The sequence below is a fragment of the Hakea prostrata genome, chromosome 4, assembly GCF_041222555.1.
Source record: "Hakea prostrata isolate BN-2017 chromosome 4, UWA_Hpros_2, whole genome shotgun sequence".
Taxonomy (NCBI): Eukaryota; Viridiplantae; Streptophyta; class Magnoliopsida; order Proteales; family Proteaceae; genus Hakea; species Hakea prostrata.
In genome coordinates this window covers 2,083,320-2,101,089 of record NC_142603.1, presented here as the reverse complement: position 1 = coordinate 2,101,089, position 17,770 = coordinate 2,083,320, and the positions used below count along the sequence as shown (strand labels likewise).

The 17,770-nt window shown below is 38.4% G+C and overlaps 2 protein-coding genes and 1 pseudogene across 2 annotated transcripts; 1 reads left to right on the top strand and 2 right to left on the bottom strand.

Moving 5' to 3' along the window:
- Positions 1-1,942: 1,942 nt before the first annotated feature.
- Positions 1,943-3,601, bottom strand: LOC149017017 (aldehyde oxidase GLOX pseudogene; annotated as a pseudogene).
- Positions 3,602-7,356: 3,755 nt separating this feature from the next.
- LOC149017016 (polyprenal reductase 2-like) lies at positions 7,357-15,567 on the top strand. The gene is made up of 6 exons (XM_089151322.1): positions 7,357-7,815; positions 8,393-8,742; positions 11,103-11,337; positions 12,900-12,998; positions 14,219-14,290; positions 14,405-15,567. The coding sequence occupies exons 1-6, from the start codon at positions 7,660-7,662 to the stop codon at positions 14,507-14,509; spliced, it is 1,017 nt and encodes a 338-aa protein (XP_089007448.1). The 5' UTR covers positions 7,357-7,659; the 3' UTR covers positions 14,510-15,567.
- Positions 15,121-16,819, bottom strand: LOC149017015 (NADP-dependent D-sorbitol-6-phosphate dehydrogenase-like). The gene is made up of 6 exons (XM_089151323.1): positions 16,687-16,819; positions 16,510-16,604; positions 16,304-16,421; positions 15,785-15,917; positions 15,436-15,655; positions 15,121-15,351 (listed from the first exon to the last, which is right to left on the bottom strand). Exons 1-6 carry the CDS (start codon positions 16,817-16,819, stop codon positions 15,121-15,123), a joined length of 930 nt encoding a protein of 309 aa, XP_089007449.1.
- Positions 16,820-17,770: the final 951 nt, after the last annotated feature.

Here is a 17,770-nt window from a genome sequence, read left to right as displayed (position 1 = left end):
CAATTTTAACCTACCTAGCTGTGATCTTTGACTTAAATTTGTAATAAAAACGTGTGAAATTCCACCCCTGCTGATTTAGTGTCTAGATGGAACCAACTTTGTTACCCCTTTTTTAAGTCATTTTGGACCTCAAAGTCCAATTCTCCTGTGGTAAGATACCTTGACTTGGAGAAAATTTGCAAGTGACTTTGTTGCATAGACTTAAGAGGTGAATCTCCTGTGTAATCACATGCAATATCCTGACACTTTAGTTACTATCATACCAGTGATGTGGTTTTAGTGTTTATATATTTTGCTAATTTACTGTTAGGTTTTTTATTAAAATCTATATTATCTATATATTAAGTTTCAAAATTAGTTTTTTGTATTTCTTTTATTTAATTGTTTTGTTTGTATATGGGACCCATGAGGTAAGGGTGGTAATGAGGCACCATGAGTAAAGGAGGCCCTTCATGACCTTGGTTATGAGGCTCTTCATGATATTGGTCATGGGTCTTAATGGTCTTGATCATGGTGGTGTGGTGGGGTTACTTGAAGGGTGGAATTTACTTCAATTCTAACTCTTGACCATCAATTCTCATTTTTAACTTCATGACCATTCATGGCCATTACCATGAGTGGGGTTGAGGTTATTGAATGGATTAAATCCAATTCATTGCCTTAAGAATTCTAAGGGGTGTAAGGTGAGGTTTGGGCCTATATAAACCCAACCTTTCCTTGCATATGGTGTGCAATTGAGACACTCCTCACTCTCACATTATTTGTGTTACAAAGTTAATTTCTTTATTTGAATTTGTCTAAGTGTTGTGCTCTAGCTTTTGGCTCCTTGAAGGGACTAGAAGAACTACCTCATCTTCTAGTTGGAGGTTGCTTTATCTTGGAGGTGGTGGTGCGAAGAACCCTTAGTAGTAGGGTGCATCAATTACCTTAAAGACAGCACTCAAGGTGTGACTCAACCTCATCGATCGGTGGTTCGTTCGGTTGCAACTTCAAGCTCTCCAGATTTGCTAAAGATCTTCATCTCTCAATTGTATTGCAATTTCATTTTTGTGTGTTTGAAGAATTTGTAATACAAATAACCCAACATTTACAATTTTAATAAGAAAGCCTATGACATCCAACAACAAAGTAGTTATTCCAAGAAACACACAATTGAATTACACCCAAAAAAAACCAAGGAAAAAGAGCAAACAGACAAAAAATAGAAATAGAAAAGGGCCAACAAGAGGCAAACCCAGACCCTTCAGAAAATTAGCAAAAATAGGTTCTATTCGAACTCCATCACCGCACAATTAAGGTAACCTCTCCTAAGATCTATAAATACCCACATATTCATCATTATCAGGGATGCACTCTTAAGTTACTCTAAGAACTTGGAGATTGAGTGAGAGGATACTAATTTGTCGCGGAGACAATTTGACCACCCGGTCGAGCCTTTTTGCGGGTTCGCGTTCGCCGGGAGGCCGCCCTTTCCGCCTACTCATACGAGATAGAGCTCTCGTGGGACCTGGACAATGAGTTGGCAATGTTAACTCTCCCTAAGAATATAAAATAAACTATTAGGGCTTACATCATGGGGTAATGTGAAGATATCTTGGACAACAACTATATTTTACGCCTACGTACCCGTGCATGGGTTGGGCCTTTTGGGTGAGGGTTTGGATTTAACTCAAGTGATCGGAGATTCTATCGTCATTCCACTGGCGTCATGATTCATGAATGAGGAAGCCATGCATGTTGTTCAATTTGTTGTTATTATTATTAATATTAAGAAAACACCATATATTACAATTTGAGAGAAGAGAAGAGACACTCTCCATATGGCATAAACCATATTTTCATTGTCAATTTAACATATTTATATAGTACAATTAAGGTTAACATGAACTTATCTGGGGAGTAGAGAAAAAGAAAAAAATTAACAAGAACTGCCCTACAATTTTCATTGGATTTGAACCCAAATCCCCTCACTGGGTATCTCTTCATTAACTACAAATAAGAGATAATACCCAGGAGGTGCCTGAAAAACTGATTTTGGAGTCGTCACCGTAACATCATAGCACAACTCAGCCGCCGCCGCCGCCGGCAGCGGCACCACCTCAGTCACATTTCCGCGACCCAGATCTAATAGCCTCTGATTCATGGAGAAGGAGTGTGTCGTGAAGGATGGAGACGCCATTGTCACCCATACATCCGTTTTATTCACACCAACCGAAACAGAGAACCGTACTACCAATCTCTGCCCATAACTTATCTTAATGTACGACTCCGGATAGATAATCGTCGGCCTGAATTTCGAATTTTCCGGCGACAAATACCCAGGAGAGAATGCTTCTAAGCTTAATTCCGTCGGATACTCGACGCCGGTGTAGTTGTAGTACTCATGAGGATTGCTTCCTCCGATCAGAACTCGGCCATCACGGAGAAGAACTGCACTGGAATGATACATACGAGGAATGGTATTCGGGTTTTGGATTTGAAACCGATTCCCAGGCGGATTATCCGGTCGGTACAGAACCGGATTGTAAACCGGATTCTTGCCATTCTCCCACCCGGCAGTCCCATTTTCTGCTCCGTTGATGATCAAAACATGGCCGTTGGGGAGTAAAAGCATGTCTCCCATCACTCTCGCGAGTGGCATGGTTTCCATGTACCAAGTCGGATTCGGGTCCGTAATTCGGATCCTACCGCATGTATCTAAAGCTCTACCAAAAATATGCTTCCGCTTAACATTAGGATACGACCCTCGTGGAGCTCCTCCGCAGATGAGAACCTCAGCTTCCACCGACCTAAACGGAAGCAGAACAGAGGAACCTGTGCTTGGGTAGTTTCGAGGGTGACCGTCTGGTACATCGGGGAATCTCTTCACCACAATGTTCTTGTTGTAATCGAACAAGATGGATTTATAGTTAGCGAAGACGAACAAGTTTCCATCCACATTGAGGTGAACGAAAGGATAGAGATTGTTTTCTTCATATGGGTCATACGTCTCCAATAGAAAATGGAAAGAGAAAACCCTGTTAGTAGATTCTGATTTTGGGTAGAACTCGTAGTTGAATTGCCGCCGGCCACCGATGATGATGACACGGCCGTCCGGTAAGATGTGATCGGTGGCGTACCAGCGGAAGTCCTTGAGTTCATGCAAAGTTTCCTTCCAGTCAGAATCATTGACCGGCCGGAAACTTCTGACGGCATATTTTCCGTCGTTGAAGCCGCCGGTCTGGACGAGAGTGCCGTCGGGGAATACGGAGCCGGAAGAACACCATATATCAGTTTGAACGAAAAGGGCTCGAATGGAGTTGGCAGAAACATCATACTCGACAGAGTGTGCAGTGCAATCGTATTTTAGGGTTAAGTCTCTGCTATTGTTTCTGCATCTGCCTCTGGGTAAGGAGAGATTCGAAGCGCCAAAGTCTGTTCTGTCGAACATGATGACTCGATCGTTTTTGAGTAACTGCATGTGCATTGCTGGTATTCCGATGCTTCTCTGTAGTAAATCCCATCGACCCTTTTCTGCTGCTGCTTTCTCTGTGTCATTGCAACTGAGAACAGTGATGAAGAAGAAGAAGAAGTAGAAACAGAGTATACGTGCTGAACCCATTTTTCTCTGCTTCACACAGACAGACACACAGAGAGATAGAGAGTGCTCTGTGATGTCTCTCTACAATTGACATGAATATCATACGTAGAGGGCGGACCTGCATTTATAGGTAAAATTAAGAGGAGTTGTTGTACAAGGAAAGTTTACGTGGTTTTTTTATTTTTTTGTTCACTACAAGGAAAATTTACATACATAAACTTGATGAAGCCTGGATATGGATCTTGTGGTATAGATTATTGGATCCCCAAGAAAAGATGACTACACACGTTTTCATACTAATAATGCACTCGGTGAAACACATTTAGAAAGTAATTAATCTGTCAAAATACGATCAGGAGGTAATTAATATACGTTATAAAGCACGGATATTAAAAAATATTCCTTCCCTTTGACCAAAAAAAGTTTGTCTAGCCTAATTTTTTTTTAATTCTCTTATCAGAGTTTAGATGGAGAATGGAAGTTGGGTGATAGTCACTCTAAACACCGGACGAGAATTGTATCATATAATATAATATTTTGTTTTTGATAAATCATTAAATATAGTTTATTTTTTATAAAGATCATTAAATATAGTCAAATTATAGCAATCCATACGTTTAAGGAATGATCTCACGTATATTTTTCTAACACATATAGGGTATATACATGGTTCTCAGGTTTAGCGTATTTCTTGCAAGTTGTAATAAAGGCAGCTTTGTGCAAAACCCTAAGGATCGAACAACCCGCGTTTGAGGCGGAGAGACAGATGCCTCTTATTCATCTTCTTCCTATTTTGCTCTCTCAGCCTTTTCTTCTTCTTCTTATTCATCTTTCTCATTTCTCCTATCTCCTCTTCACTTCTTTGAACTCTTTAAACTTTTTAGGCATCTGTAATGGAGGGTGCATTTTTCGTATCTTTTGAGCTTATTAGTTGCTGTTATATTTACAACTTTATTTCTAAGGTTTTCTTGGACTTGACCCATACCTTACACATGTATGACAGTTTGGTCAAATTCCATTCATTGGTTTTGGATGCTTCTATTTGAGCCTTGTGTTTCCATGCTTCTATTTTTCTATTTTTATTTTTTTGGTGTGTTTCTGTATTTCTTTCCAGTTTAAAGAATGAAGTTTTTCTTTTACCAAAAAAATAAAAAAAAAGGAAAGGCAGCTTTGTTTATTGCGACATATGATCTAAAAAGTGGCTTATGAAATCTTTCACACCTTCTTCCTAGGGTTAAAACTAAGTGAAAAAACAAAAAAAGATAATAAAACCTCTTTTGTCTAATCTTTCTATGCATGGAAATAGATTTTTATTTTATTTTTATTTTTTAGCCAAAGGTGGTATGCTAAAGCAGACCCAACTTCCCTAGGGGAGGTCTTGGGTTCGCACCCACTCGGCAGCATTAATATTAAAGCTACCTCCCTTTCCTGAGGAAGTAAATCGTGGTGCGCGTAAGCGCGGCCGGATGAACCTCAGTTCAAAAAAAAAAAGAAATAGATTTATGATTCAATATTGATTTGCACATTTTCTTTGTTTTTTTTCAAAATTGAGGTGTACTTGGGCCAGTTTACACACACTTTGACTTGACAACATCCTCGAATGATAGCTATTATATATAATATATACCTAATGAATTCGAACTTTTGACCTCATATTTCTCTTCATTTCTTAACCAAGCTGACTCCATATAAACTGAATAAACTAATAGATTCTCAATCGGAATATCAGGATGGGCTAACAATTGACATGAGATTCCGTTCTGATGCATATGGATGGACAAGCTTTGGATGACAATATTTTGGGCTACGGAGTTAAGAGTCAACGGAATATGGGTTTCAAACTCAAGCTGGATGTTGTGAAACACATTGAAGTTTGAGATGATTCATGATCTTATGGATAGAATTATTCAAAACATTTATGACCTGGGGATGTTGATGATGATCATTTAGTACCATGTAAGGATGTCAATGAGCGAGAGCTATTCGAAAGCAAAATTTGTTTGCACCACCGACTAGAAACTCCATCCCCCCCCCCCCCCATTGTCCCCAGGAGTTGATTGTTATTGTGTTGAACTATCTGAAGAGTTAAGGCCCTTTGTGTTGATTTGAAGGGAACTTTGGTTGGAGCTGAACAGATGAGTTACAAGTTGCAAATATCGAAGGCAATTGAGTCGTTTCTTGTTTTCCGACGTGAAACTGTAGAGATCTGTTGATATAATTGGCCTTTAAATACATGCACTAAGATCCCAATTACCAACCCGAATTTGACTTGGTACATGGAAACAATGCCGCTCGTGTGAATGATGGGAGACATGATTTTACTCCCCAACGGCTAGGGATGTAAGCGGATAGTTGAAAATCTGAATTTGATTTTTTTGAATTCGGATGATCCGATTAATTCATTTAGACATAATACAAATAAAAAAAAAAAAAAGAAAGAAGAGGGAGATATGATACTCGCGGAGCTCCACCGCAGATAAGAACCTCAACTCCCACCGACTTTCCCTGCAAGTCCGTTGACTGAAGTAGAACAGAGGAACCGTGCTTGGGAAGTTTCATGGGTGACCGTCTGGTACATTAGGGAATCTCTTCACCATAGTAGTTTCATCCGACGGCCGGAAAGTTCTAACCACACGTTCTCCTTCGCGGTCACCGCCTGTCTGGACAAGTATGATAAAAGGCAAAAACCCTTTGGCAGGTGCGAATTTCCTTTTATAATTGGCAAAAAATCGCCAAATTTTCATTACAAAACAATAAATCGGCAAAAAATGGGCAACATATGGACGACATCGTATCGCTGGGGGAGTTGTGTCGCCTTCTAGCGACATGACCATTTTTCGGGCTATATCGCCAACACTTTGTACCATGGTTCTAATAGAATCATTTGAGCCAAGGTACCTAAAGTAATCTTTTTGTGGCTAGAGGTCTCCTCATCAAGTTTCACCACCTCATCATCTATCTGATCATGTTCAAAGTCATACATTATATATTCTTTGTTCTATTTAATTTAAAGCCTATTCTATAGTTGACCTAAACCAAGTAACCTCACCTTAAGTGTCTTTAGTTAGATAGATTCAAAGTTGATCCTTGATGTAACTCCATTGTAATTGAAAATTCACCATCTTGGCCTCTACTATTTTTACAATTGTCACCGAACTATTACTTGAACATAGGTTTCTAAGACTTTCTAATGACCAAATTATTTGGGACAATGGTTTTTATCCTTCAAATCACTCCATTGTTTTCTAAGTCGGTTTCCTTCCTTCTTTTTGCTTCTTCAAAGTGACTTGTTGGTTCTCTCACACTGGTTCATAAGTTTGATGAATGCACCCTATGCTGTTCCTGTTAACAATATGTATGCGTGAAGCCTCTAGCAGAAATTTTGCAGCCGTTTTAACATGTACGTTTGTTTATACTTCTATCTATCTTTTTTTTTGGTGAAGTACTTCTATCTATCCTTGGAGCTTGCACTATGAATGAAATGAGTTATTTTTGAGCTTGATTTCCCATTGTTCATGAGACATGAGCTGAGCTTCTTATGATCATAGACTGACAAAACCTGCCTTAGATCAATTATGTACGTCCAAACCCCAATTTTACCAAACCCTGATCGCGATTTACCGAAAAACCCCTCCATTATACCTTTTTCATTCTTAGGATATGTTTGGATGCCAAGAAAATAGGAAAAAGATAACGGTAACGGCTTGAGGCAACGAACGATGCATTTTATATGCAACTTTCTTCCCCAACCTGGTTCCAGTTTTCCGCATCTCCCTTACCCTACGAGATTAACAGTAAACAACGATTGATAATTTAGAATTAGAATATAATAATCCGTCTCTCTCTAACTCGAATGAGATTCCAGTAGTGAGCGCTGAGCAAAGTCTCCTGAATTTGTTCGTTTCACTTCTGGAATTGCTTAGAGTTCAAGTTTGGCAACGAAACAAAGACATGCTAAGTTTTGCATGCGTTATCAGTTGGTGCTATTTCCTCCACTGTCATGGTGGTGGTGTCTCGAATCTTAAAATTTGAGACTAGGGTTTTGTGGCTTTATCTCTATCGGAACTAGTGCTCGTACAATGGAAATTGAACCAGTATTGCTGCTAAAAGCAGCGTGGATCGCCGGAATCTTGTCTATTCTTGTTGCCTTGCTCCCTTGTGATCGTCTTACTTCCTTCCGTCGACTTGTATTGACATTCGCAAGCAGAGGGAAAATCATGCCATCTTCGTCACGAGTGAGTGTTCTAGAACTTTAGCAACTCAAGACTCCCTCCCTCTTCCGGAGTCAACTTTTGTATTTTGAGATGTGTTGATTTTTTTTTCTTTCCTTCCCTTTCCCCTGGTGTTTATGCAATTTATGTACCACCGTGGTTCTTTCATTCTAAATTATCATTTGCAAATACTATTTGTCCGATTGAATTATCGAATCATGGAAACGTAAGGGGTAAACACTGTCAGGGTAATATTTTTTTAGTTGCAGAAATGTGATTGCTTGGACATCGTGGGAAAGAAAATTACTTGGTGGCTGTCTTGTGAGGAAAATATTTATGGCACATTTGAACTAACAAGTACTAACAAAACCAATGGTAAGACTGCGAGTTTATAATCTAATCCTTTCATCATCGGTTCTTCCTGCCTTTTGTGCCACTATTCCGCCAAAAAAATACATCTTTGACATTAACAAGTGAATTGGGAATCAAAGCTGAAATTGGGGTTATTTCCTCTTGTATGATAAACTTTGTTTTTCCAATGGCAGCTAAATTGGCTTAATCGGACTTTCTCTAATTTGTTTTTTTTTCTGTTGCATTGTAGAAATTTACTGTTCCCCAGAGTTTTTTCCTGCATTTCTATGTGGTGGCGGTGCCATGGACAACGGTTTTGCTACTTATGACTTGGTTCTATGCGTACCGGATGCTGCCATCCAGTTCTGAGCCTTTTCATTATTCTACAGTTGCAAGCCACTTAACTGGAGGCTCACATATATTTTCCATGCACAAGTCTCCTTCAATTCCTTTAAAACATAGATACAGGGTATGGAAAACCTTGTTTTTGCTTTTACTGATGGAAGTTCAAGTCCTGAGACGCCTTTATGAGACAGTACATGTTTTCAACTACAGCCGCTCAGCTCGGATGCACATTTGTGGCTACTTAACTGGGATTTTGTAAGTTGCTGATATCTTCCCGAATCTTACTTCCCTTGGGACCTGACATTTTCTGTGTCTCTCAATTTTGAATATACTGACTTTACAGACGTTGTTAAATAATGCTTCTGACAGTGTGATTCGCATCTTCACTCCATGTTTGTACATCTGGAAAGTTCTCTAGGGGACAGTAACAAGAATCAGAGTTGTAGAACTTGAAATTTATTAGGATATAGGGTCAATGATATAGCTAGTGTGCTTATGTAAACACTCCATTGATGAATTTTTGCACCACATACACTTTCTAACAGGTGGGTGCAGGAAGGTTAGAGCATTATAGATGATTCTGTATTGTCTTTTATGATAATTTCTCATAGCTTATTTGTTTGAACATGTACTTTTGGGTACTTAAAAAAATCTATATTGCCTAGTGATCTTAATTAAATAAATCATTTGAACAGTATTTAATTTTTCGACACGGCACTGTCAAATAAAATTCCACCCTGTGCACTTTAGAATCTATACATTTCCTGTTCATTTATGCCTAACCTTACTTTTGGCTACCTATTAACGTAGCTTGGATTCACATTAGATTGGTTTCTCTGACTCAAAGTAGGGAGTTCTGAGATGAATATAGGATTTCTCCAACTCAAAATCATGTGTTTTGGGCTGCAGTGGTCAGAAAAGTGCTCTGGAAAACCCTGAAAGAAATCTTGGAAGGTTGAGTTGGTACCTTTGACCCGGGTCTTCTGTTTACTCTAGAGTTGGAAAGCCCACTGGAAGTCATTAGTAGAAGCAGTGCTGAACCACTGGAAAAATGCAAACGGGATTTCTAAGCTCACCAAGAGTTGATAACAAAAACCCTATCAGATCAGCAGTTGGAAGGAACTCTGCTTAGTTCGAAAGATGAGAGCATCAAAGTTTCCTTTGTTCATCCCAACTTCTTCCTCAGTCGTCAACCCCTAAAAAATAAGCCAAAACCAACACAAATCTCAGCTTGTTTGATTTCAACTGGAGAATAAACAAAACAGGGCTCTTTCAAAATGAATAAATGAGAAGGTAAACAAAACGAAGCTCTTCAAATATATAAAATATAAAATAAAAACTAAAAGAGTAATACTTGAAGTCAACGCTTCTTTGAAAAAGTGTTGCATTGGATCTTAAGGCCAAGAGAGAAACAAAGAATGGTTGATATTCCTCGTGCAAGCCCATTATTCTGTACAAGCTCTCCACCCTGAGGATCCCTTTCCTTAAAAGACTTGGAATCCAAACAGTTATGATTTCTCCATGGCTTGTTGGAGGGGGAGATTATTGTTTCTCACTGATTGCAATACTTCTTAGGGGTGTACCTGATGGGGTGTGGAGGATCAATAACCAACCCATAAACCGCTTGAATTACATGCTTTATAGACATTTCGATGAGATGAAACATTATTTTTTGCAACATTCCCCATTAATGTGTAAGTTAGAGTGGAATCATTCTGATGCGTCCCCCCCCCCCCCAAAAAAAAAAAAAAAAAGAAAAAGAAAAGAAAAGAAAAAAAAGTTTGGTCTAGCATTTTTCATTTGGTCAGCAGCGTAGAGATAATACAACAACAACAACAACAATAAGCCTTGTCCCAACTAAATGGGGTCAGCTACATGGATACTTGCCTTCTAATCAATTCTGTTTTGAGGCCATGCTAGATACAAGGCCTAAGTTATGCATTTCCTTTCTCACCACTTCTCTTAAGGCTATCTTAGGTCTATCCCTAACTCTTCTAGTCCCTTAATTTGGATTATATCATTCTCCGTACAAGAGCATTTATAGGTCTCCGTTGACTGTGGCTGTACAGGAGCATTTATAGCAGCCTAGAGATAATGTGAAGAAAAAATATGTTGGTTCAAGGTATCAAAAAGGTATCAAACATCCACTTAATGTGTACTACAAAGCCGGAACTTGTTGCGGCTCTTACAATACTTGAAGAAACTTTTCTCAATTGATCTGCAACTGGGACAATGAATTTTTTACTAAAGTCAACCCATCTGTGTGTATAATTTATTCACCTTGTCTTTAATTCCAAATTGCTCAAGTGAAAAGCAAGAGGTAGGAAAAGGAGGTTATAAAATATATTATAAACCGCTCAGTTGCTATCAGATTTGCCTGTTAATAAATTCAACTTGTATGTGTTGACTTGAGGAAGTGTTCTTGTTGTTCTTACCTGCCTGATTTTACATGATATATACATATATCTTGGTCTCACAAGCATTCATATTCTGCAACCGTGTTTTTGTGGGGTCAGGTCCATTTTTTGTCTTTTATTCTTTTGTTATGATTGTATAAACTTAGGGTTTTCTGGAGTTTTACTGATTCATTACCCCCCTCCACCAAAAAAAGCTAGTTTCTATGCAGCTGCGCCACTATCGCTTTGTAGCATTTGTGTGCCAGAGGTCTTTAGCTTTGCGGCTCATCGCATGGCTGAGTTTATTGTTAATGGTCGGAAACACATTCATAACGTTGAATTTGATTGGTGGGGATACGTGAAGCCTCTTAGCAAGCTTGGATGGTGCCAGTGGATTGGTGCAGCTATTTTTATTTGGGGTGAAATTCATCAGAGCCGTTGTCATTCAATTCTTGTAAGTATTACATCCTGCTATGATCTTTCCTGCTACTTCTTGGTGCAACAGGAACCAGTGGGCCATTGTAATATTCTGGGTTGAGCAGGGTTGTATGGGCACTAAAGAATCTCGGTGTTACTTTTTTTGTTGTAAATATTTTTGTTTGCATTCGTCAGTTCACTTTACATGTGGGATATAAAATTGGCCAGTTGAATGAAGATTTGTCTTTGATGACAAGGGTTTCTTGATATTCATCTCAAAGAGAAGTGTTTCTTCCGAGAAACCTCTTTCAATTGTGGTATTTGTGCTGTCCTTCAACTGAGGAAATCCATTATCCTATTATCCTTGATGGTTTGAGCTGAGCTGAATTATTGCTTGCAGCTGGTGCTAGAAATTATTCATAATGTAAAGTTTACTGGCTCAAAGCACTATTTCTTCAAATTGTCCGGACATCCTCAACCAATTCTCGATCTTCAAACCCTTGCACTTGTAAATCCAATAATGATGCTTGATATCCAATTATCGTTGTATTTTTCCATAATGAGTTACCCTAGTTTCTTTCAATCTCATCTTATCTTGGTTGTTTCTTTTATCCCTATGGCAAATATGATGCCCCGTTAAGGTTATGGACACTAGTATGGACATGAAGAGGCAGTGGAAACTGCGATGCTGCTCTTTATTTCTCAGGACTAAGGGATTCCATCTAGTACACACATATCATGTCATTAGTTGTAATTGTCAAGCCAAGTTTAGTTTTTGCTATCTATATCTCTCCAAGTCTTTTTCATCTCTTGCTACTCTTTTTATCCATCTCTGTTATTAATTCTTTAGATGTTCTTTGAACTATTCCTTCTATCTCACAACGCTAGCTGTCTTTCATTTAGTTTGACTTGATAAACATTCAGTCGAAATTTCTGTAATTCTGCCAGTTTTTCTTACTGGATCAATGCATTTTTAGTTCTTCTGATGTTCATTCTTTGGTTAGTCTGACCTGAACTCTTGACATGTATTTGTTAACTGTCTTTGCATTCATTGATGTTGTGGTTGTGTGCTACACTTGTTGTGTATGTACCACATGACAGCTTAAGTGGTCCACATAGATGGAAGTCACTTTCTGCTTATGGTTTCTGGCAGATAGACTCTGTTGCAGTAAGTTATCAAGAAACTTCTTGAAAAGCTTTGACATTTGCACCAAAAAGAATAGACTTGCCTAGAAGTTTACATCCAAAATTTAGATTTGCTACATTATCCATCTAGGGACCACCCAGTCTAGCTTGACCAATTGATCTGCCTAGCTAGTCTTTTAATCCCCCCCCCCCCCAAACACCTTTTAAACTGTGGTCCTATGTAGCCAGGCTCACCTAAGTTACCTGGTTAAAAATCATTTAATTAGTGTTGTTGTTGATGGTTTTTGGTTGTCTTTTAGGAATGAACTAACATTGTTGCTCATCTTGTTGTTGTTATGTCAGAATGATGATGAACCAGCTTAACCCTATGGAATTTCATCTTCACATTTAATTGCCTTTTCTTTATTAATTCATTCACTCTGACTGGTTGACTGAATTTTCATTTCTGAGCAGGGCTCATTGCGTGAAGACACAGAGAATTCAGATGCATATGTAATCCCTCATGGTGATTGGTTTGAATTTGTTTCCTCCCCGCATTATCTATCTGAAATGGTAATTGCCTTGTCTGATCTTACTTTCATGATTGCCCAAAAGAGATCTTTTATCTTGCAGTAGTAATATATACACTTAAGAATCTCATTTCTGTGTAAGCACATTCTTGCTTCAGTTTACCTGTCATCTCAAACAAAGCAAACAAGCAACTACTCAGCCCTACCCTAACTAATTGGGGTTATGTGTATCCTTGCATTCCAATCAGCTCTACAGAATCTCATTTCTATGTAAGCACATTCTTGCTTCAGTTTACCTGTCATCTCAAACAAAGCAAACAAGCAACTACTCAGCCCTACCCTAACTAAATGGGGTTATTTGGATCCTTGCATTCCAATCAGCTCTACTGGAGGTCACACTTGAGATAAGGGCTAAGCATGCATATCTTTTTGCACTATTTGTCCTCTGGTTGTTTTATGTCTGCTACTCGAGATCTTTTACTTCCTTCAATTTGGAGCATTCAAAGCCCTCCATTTAAGATGGCTGCGCCACCTCAGGTGACCTTCTTGTAGCTTATCATGTATCAGAGCTACTCCGAAACCAGTTCTACTATGATTTCCTTGCTTTATTTATCCAGCTTTGCTACTCATCCATCTCAACATCCTAATTTCCACTACATTTAAGCTTATCTATGTGATGTTTTTTAATTGGCTAACATTCACACCATACATCATAGCTTGTCGTTTTACCATCCTGGAAAATTTCCTTGAGTTATTAGATGAAAACATCAACATTAATCACATAAAACTCCTGATGCACTTTTCCACTTAACCTTTCCTAATTAATTCTCTGTCAAATATTGTCCCCTTTATCTTCTTTATCTATGCTTGAACTTAGATACCATAAGCAATAGCTTTGCTCTCCCTATAATCAAGTTTCACCGCCCATTATCTATCCTGGTGTAACCAAAGTTACTCAGTAGATACTCCATCTACATTCTACTTAGCTTAAAATCTTTTGATTCCAACGTTGCTCTCAATAATTTTAAATTGGTGTTAGTCCTTTTTTTGTCTCATAAAACAGTATCATCAGTACAAAGCATACTCCAACGAACTTCATTGCGCATGTCTTTGGTTACACTGTCTATGATAAAGGCAAACAACTAAGAGCTTACAAATTCATTTCCTTAACCCCTCACCATTCTTACAGTTGTCACTCCATTATCATCTATATGTTTGAACAAAGTCCACATATTTACTCGGAACATTTCTGATGCCATGTAGGTTATATATGCTGGTATTTTGGTTGCAAGTGGAGGTTCAGACTTAACAATTTGGCTACTTTTTGGCTTTGTGGTACTTTTTGCTGCCCCTAACTTAAGATATAACTTTATTGTGTTCTCATATTTATCATCAACATTTCACAACTTCAAGAAATCTTTGAAACAATAAACTTGTTGGATGCCACAGGTGGCAAATCTTGCCCTTGCAGCTGCAGAGACACATAGGTGGTATCTTCAAAAATTTGATAACTACCCACGTAATCGGCGAGCCATTCTTCCCTTTATTTATTAGAGGTGTTCCTGATGACCATTCATTGTACAAAAGCAGGTTGTCAATAAGGGGAAACAACATATATATAGGTTAGTGCTCCAGGCTGAGATGAACTGTGCTTCACTTTCTTCCCTGCCTTGTTTATGATGTAGAAAGAAAAGTGTATGCGATTTGGAAGTGTGAATGTCAAGATGAACTTTTGCTCACATATTTAGTGGAATCTTCTATTTTTGTGCGTAGAAAATGCAGTTTGGCCTTTATTCCATCTGTTATTTGAAGACATCTTCTAGAATAACATGAAAGTTACAATGGTAGCAATATGGTTTACCTTGTGTACTTTGCCACCCCCTTTCTCTCTCTAATTCAGTCAAATTCCGGTCTCTTTTATGTGCACTTTGTTCGTGATTGTTATCTTAAGCATGCTGCACAGATTCAAGCATTTCTATGCAGGAGATGATACCTGGGCCTTTATATGCGTAGCTTTTAAAAGAGTAAGCTTCCCAATTTTCTGTTGATGTTTTACATTATTCTCAGCGAATGATGATGAATGTTGACAAATTTATTTAAAATTTAAGATAGCTTTCAAAGATTTCAATCAAAATTTCCTATCAATAGAACTTTAAGAATCACACTTATGCATAAAGATCTATGCCCCAGAACTTGGCTGGTTGGTTGGTCCTGTGTTTCTGGTCCACACTCTTTATTAACTTCATGTCATCAGCGGTCAGTTCAAAATCAAACACTTCAAAATTTTCCTGCAACCTCTGCGTTTTTGATGACTTTGGGATGATAACTGTGTTCCTCTGGATACCCCACCGGAGAACTACCTGGGCCACAGTTTTCTTGTATTTCTCGGCCAGACCCTGGTTGTAGAGGATGAACACGAATCAAAATCAGGTTTATAAAAGATCATATATTTCATATTCATCAATGCAAGAAATAAGTACCTTGATGGCTGGATCATCCAAACAAGAGTTGGAACCAAACATTTCTTTATTAGCAGCAGCTCCTCCAATGGGGGTGTGTGCCGTAACACTTATCCGATGCTTCAGACAGAAGTTGACAAGAGATTCGCGTTGGAAGTAGGGGTGCGTTTCAATCTGATTAACAGCAGGCTTCACTTTGGAGTAGGCTAAGCAATCTCTTGTAAGATAGATATCAAAGTTGCTGCATTAAATAAACTAATTGTCTGAGCAAATATTGTTCTCCAGGGTTTCTCAGATCACCAACCATTGATGTAAAATGCAGTGAAACATCAAAACGAAGGCGGCTGGAGATGTCCAAAGGTCTGTTTACCTGATACCAATGCTCCGAACCAAACCCAGGGAAACCAACTCTTCCATGGCATGCCATGTAGTCTCCAAAGAAATGGTAGTGTCTATCGCCAGCACACCATCTTCATCCAAAGCACTGCCACATGTGCCCACACCTGTGTTTATAGCCAATACAAAGAAGGAAAAACTTATAATTCAGAGAAACAGAACAGAGTCAATGGCGTTAAAGATTCAAAGTTTAGGTAATTCCTCTGTGTTCCACCATGGCCTAATATGTAGATGAAGAATTTAACACAGTAACCATGATGTTACAGTCTAAAGTTAACTGGGTCTTAGACATACATGTGCTGGCTCAGGAGTGGATCCATTGTGTAGCCCACTAGATTTTTTTTTTTTTTTTTTTTTTTTTTAAACCAACATTCATTTCAAAGAACAGGGAAATGACAAGGTGTCAGAATTACAAAGATCCAACAACCAAGTAGAGCTGAAATTATAAAGTTGAGCATTTAATAATCTAATAGATGAGAAGGCTGCAATGTACCAGTATGCTTTGTAGCTATAGGGAAGTGAACAAGATATAAATCAAGATATTCTATCTGAAGTTTCTTCAGACTGTCTTTACAGGCTTCAAGAACATGTCCATGGTCTGAATTCCACAGCTGCAATCAGAGAAGAACCCAGGAAGGAATGCATCATTGATTTGGGCAACACCGAAGCTTGAAAACCCATATTCGCAATTAAACTGACCTTGGTGGTAATGAAAAGGTCCTCCCTTTTAATAAGGCCACTCTGAAATGCTTCCTTGAATGCCTCCCCAACTTCTGCTTCATTCTTATACTCAGCTGCGGAATCAGTCATTGAACATTATAAGAGAACTTGAAAAGAAAAATGAACAAGAGTGTGAATGTTGAAGTGATCACATACCAGCACAATCAAAGTGACGATACCCGATCTTAATGGCATTGATAATAAGGTCTCTCATGGCTTTCCCTTCAACCCGCCAAACGCCCAGACCGATTATGGGCATCTTTAAGCCATTGTTAAGAGTAATCGCCATTGAAGCCATTGAAGGATGACCTTGATGTGTTCTTGTTCCCTGAATATATCTGATGCTATAAATAAAAATGGACAATAATTAAAGCAATCCTTAGAAGGAAGTTGCTAAACAAACTCCTACTCACTTGGATCACAACGGAAACCCAACTACTATACATCAACGTTGTGATCCCTCCATGGGTTTCTCTTGCAAGAATTCTTGACTAATTATACCCTGTTTGTCGGTGTGGTGCATGGATATAAATCAAAATTTTCTTTCGGAGTGCAAGGCATTAATCAGATTTTGAACCATTTGAACCTCTATAAACTCTTTAAATCCAGTTTTACGAGTTGGGTTCTTTAATGGGTCGGTTCGTTCAACTTGGATTAGTGGACCGCTGATGGTTGGACCAAACCAGATTGAAATTGATAGGCTTTTCAGTCCCCAACCTGATCTCATCGGGTTGGTCCAATTCAGGTCTTAAGTCGCCGGTTGGTTCAATCTCAATGGTTGAGTCCTGAATTGGCACCCCTAATTTGGGTGCGAAATGGGTAAGAGAGGACATAACAAAGGTGCTATTGGGAAATACTAAAACCCTAATGAGTAACTGTCATTTATAGACTAGAGGAAAATTTTATTGGAAAATATAAAAAGATGAACATCTAGTTTAGAACTAATTTGTGAGAGATTAATGAATTAAAGTTGTCCACGTCAATCCCAAGGGATGAGTTAGTTGACAAAGGCGAACATATCATAATTAAGGAGTCAAAAGTTCAAATTTCCTTAGAGCTTCTTCTAATACAATTGCATCATGTACTAGATGTGTTCTCCTCTGTCATCTATTAGGATAGAAAACTATCAAAACTATCATATTCATTATCCCTAATCTACATTTTGTTTTTCTTAAATATGAAATTTATATCATAACAAAAAAAAGTACTAGATCTAACGAATTGTATTCTAAAATGCAAT

Excerpts from the sequence above, each read along its gene's own strand:
- LOC149017016 (XM_089151322.1), top strand. The coding sequence starts at position 7,660 with ATGGAAATTGAACCAGTATTGCTGCTAAAAGCAGCGTGGATCGCCGGA. Across the intron at positions 8,743-11,102 it reads GGCTACTTAACTGGGATTTT|TTTCTATGCAGCTGCGCCAC; the intron begins GTAAGTTGCTGA and ends AAAAAAAGCTAG. Across the intron at positions 11,338-12,899 it reads GCCGTTGTCATTCAATTCTT|GGCTCATTGCGTGAAGACAC; the intron begins GTAAGTATTACA and ends ATTTCTGAGCAG.
- LOC149017015 (XM_089151323.1), bottom strand. The coding sequence starts at position 16,819 with ATGGCGATTACTCTTAACAATGGCTTAAAGATGCCCATAATCGGTCTG. Across the intron at positions 16,422-16,509 it reads ACCTTTTCATTACCACCAAG|CTGTGGAATTCAGACCATGG; the intron begins GTCAGTTTAATT and ends CTCTGATTGCAG. Across the intron at positions 15,656-15,784 it reads GTTCGGAGCATTGGTATCAG|CAACTTTGATATCTATCTTA; the intron begins GTAAACAGACCT and ends TATTTAATGCAG.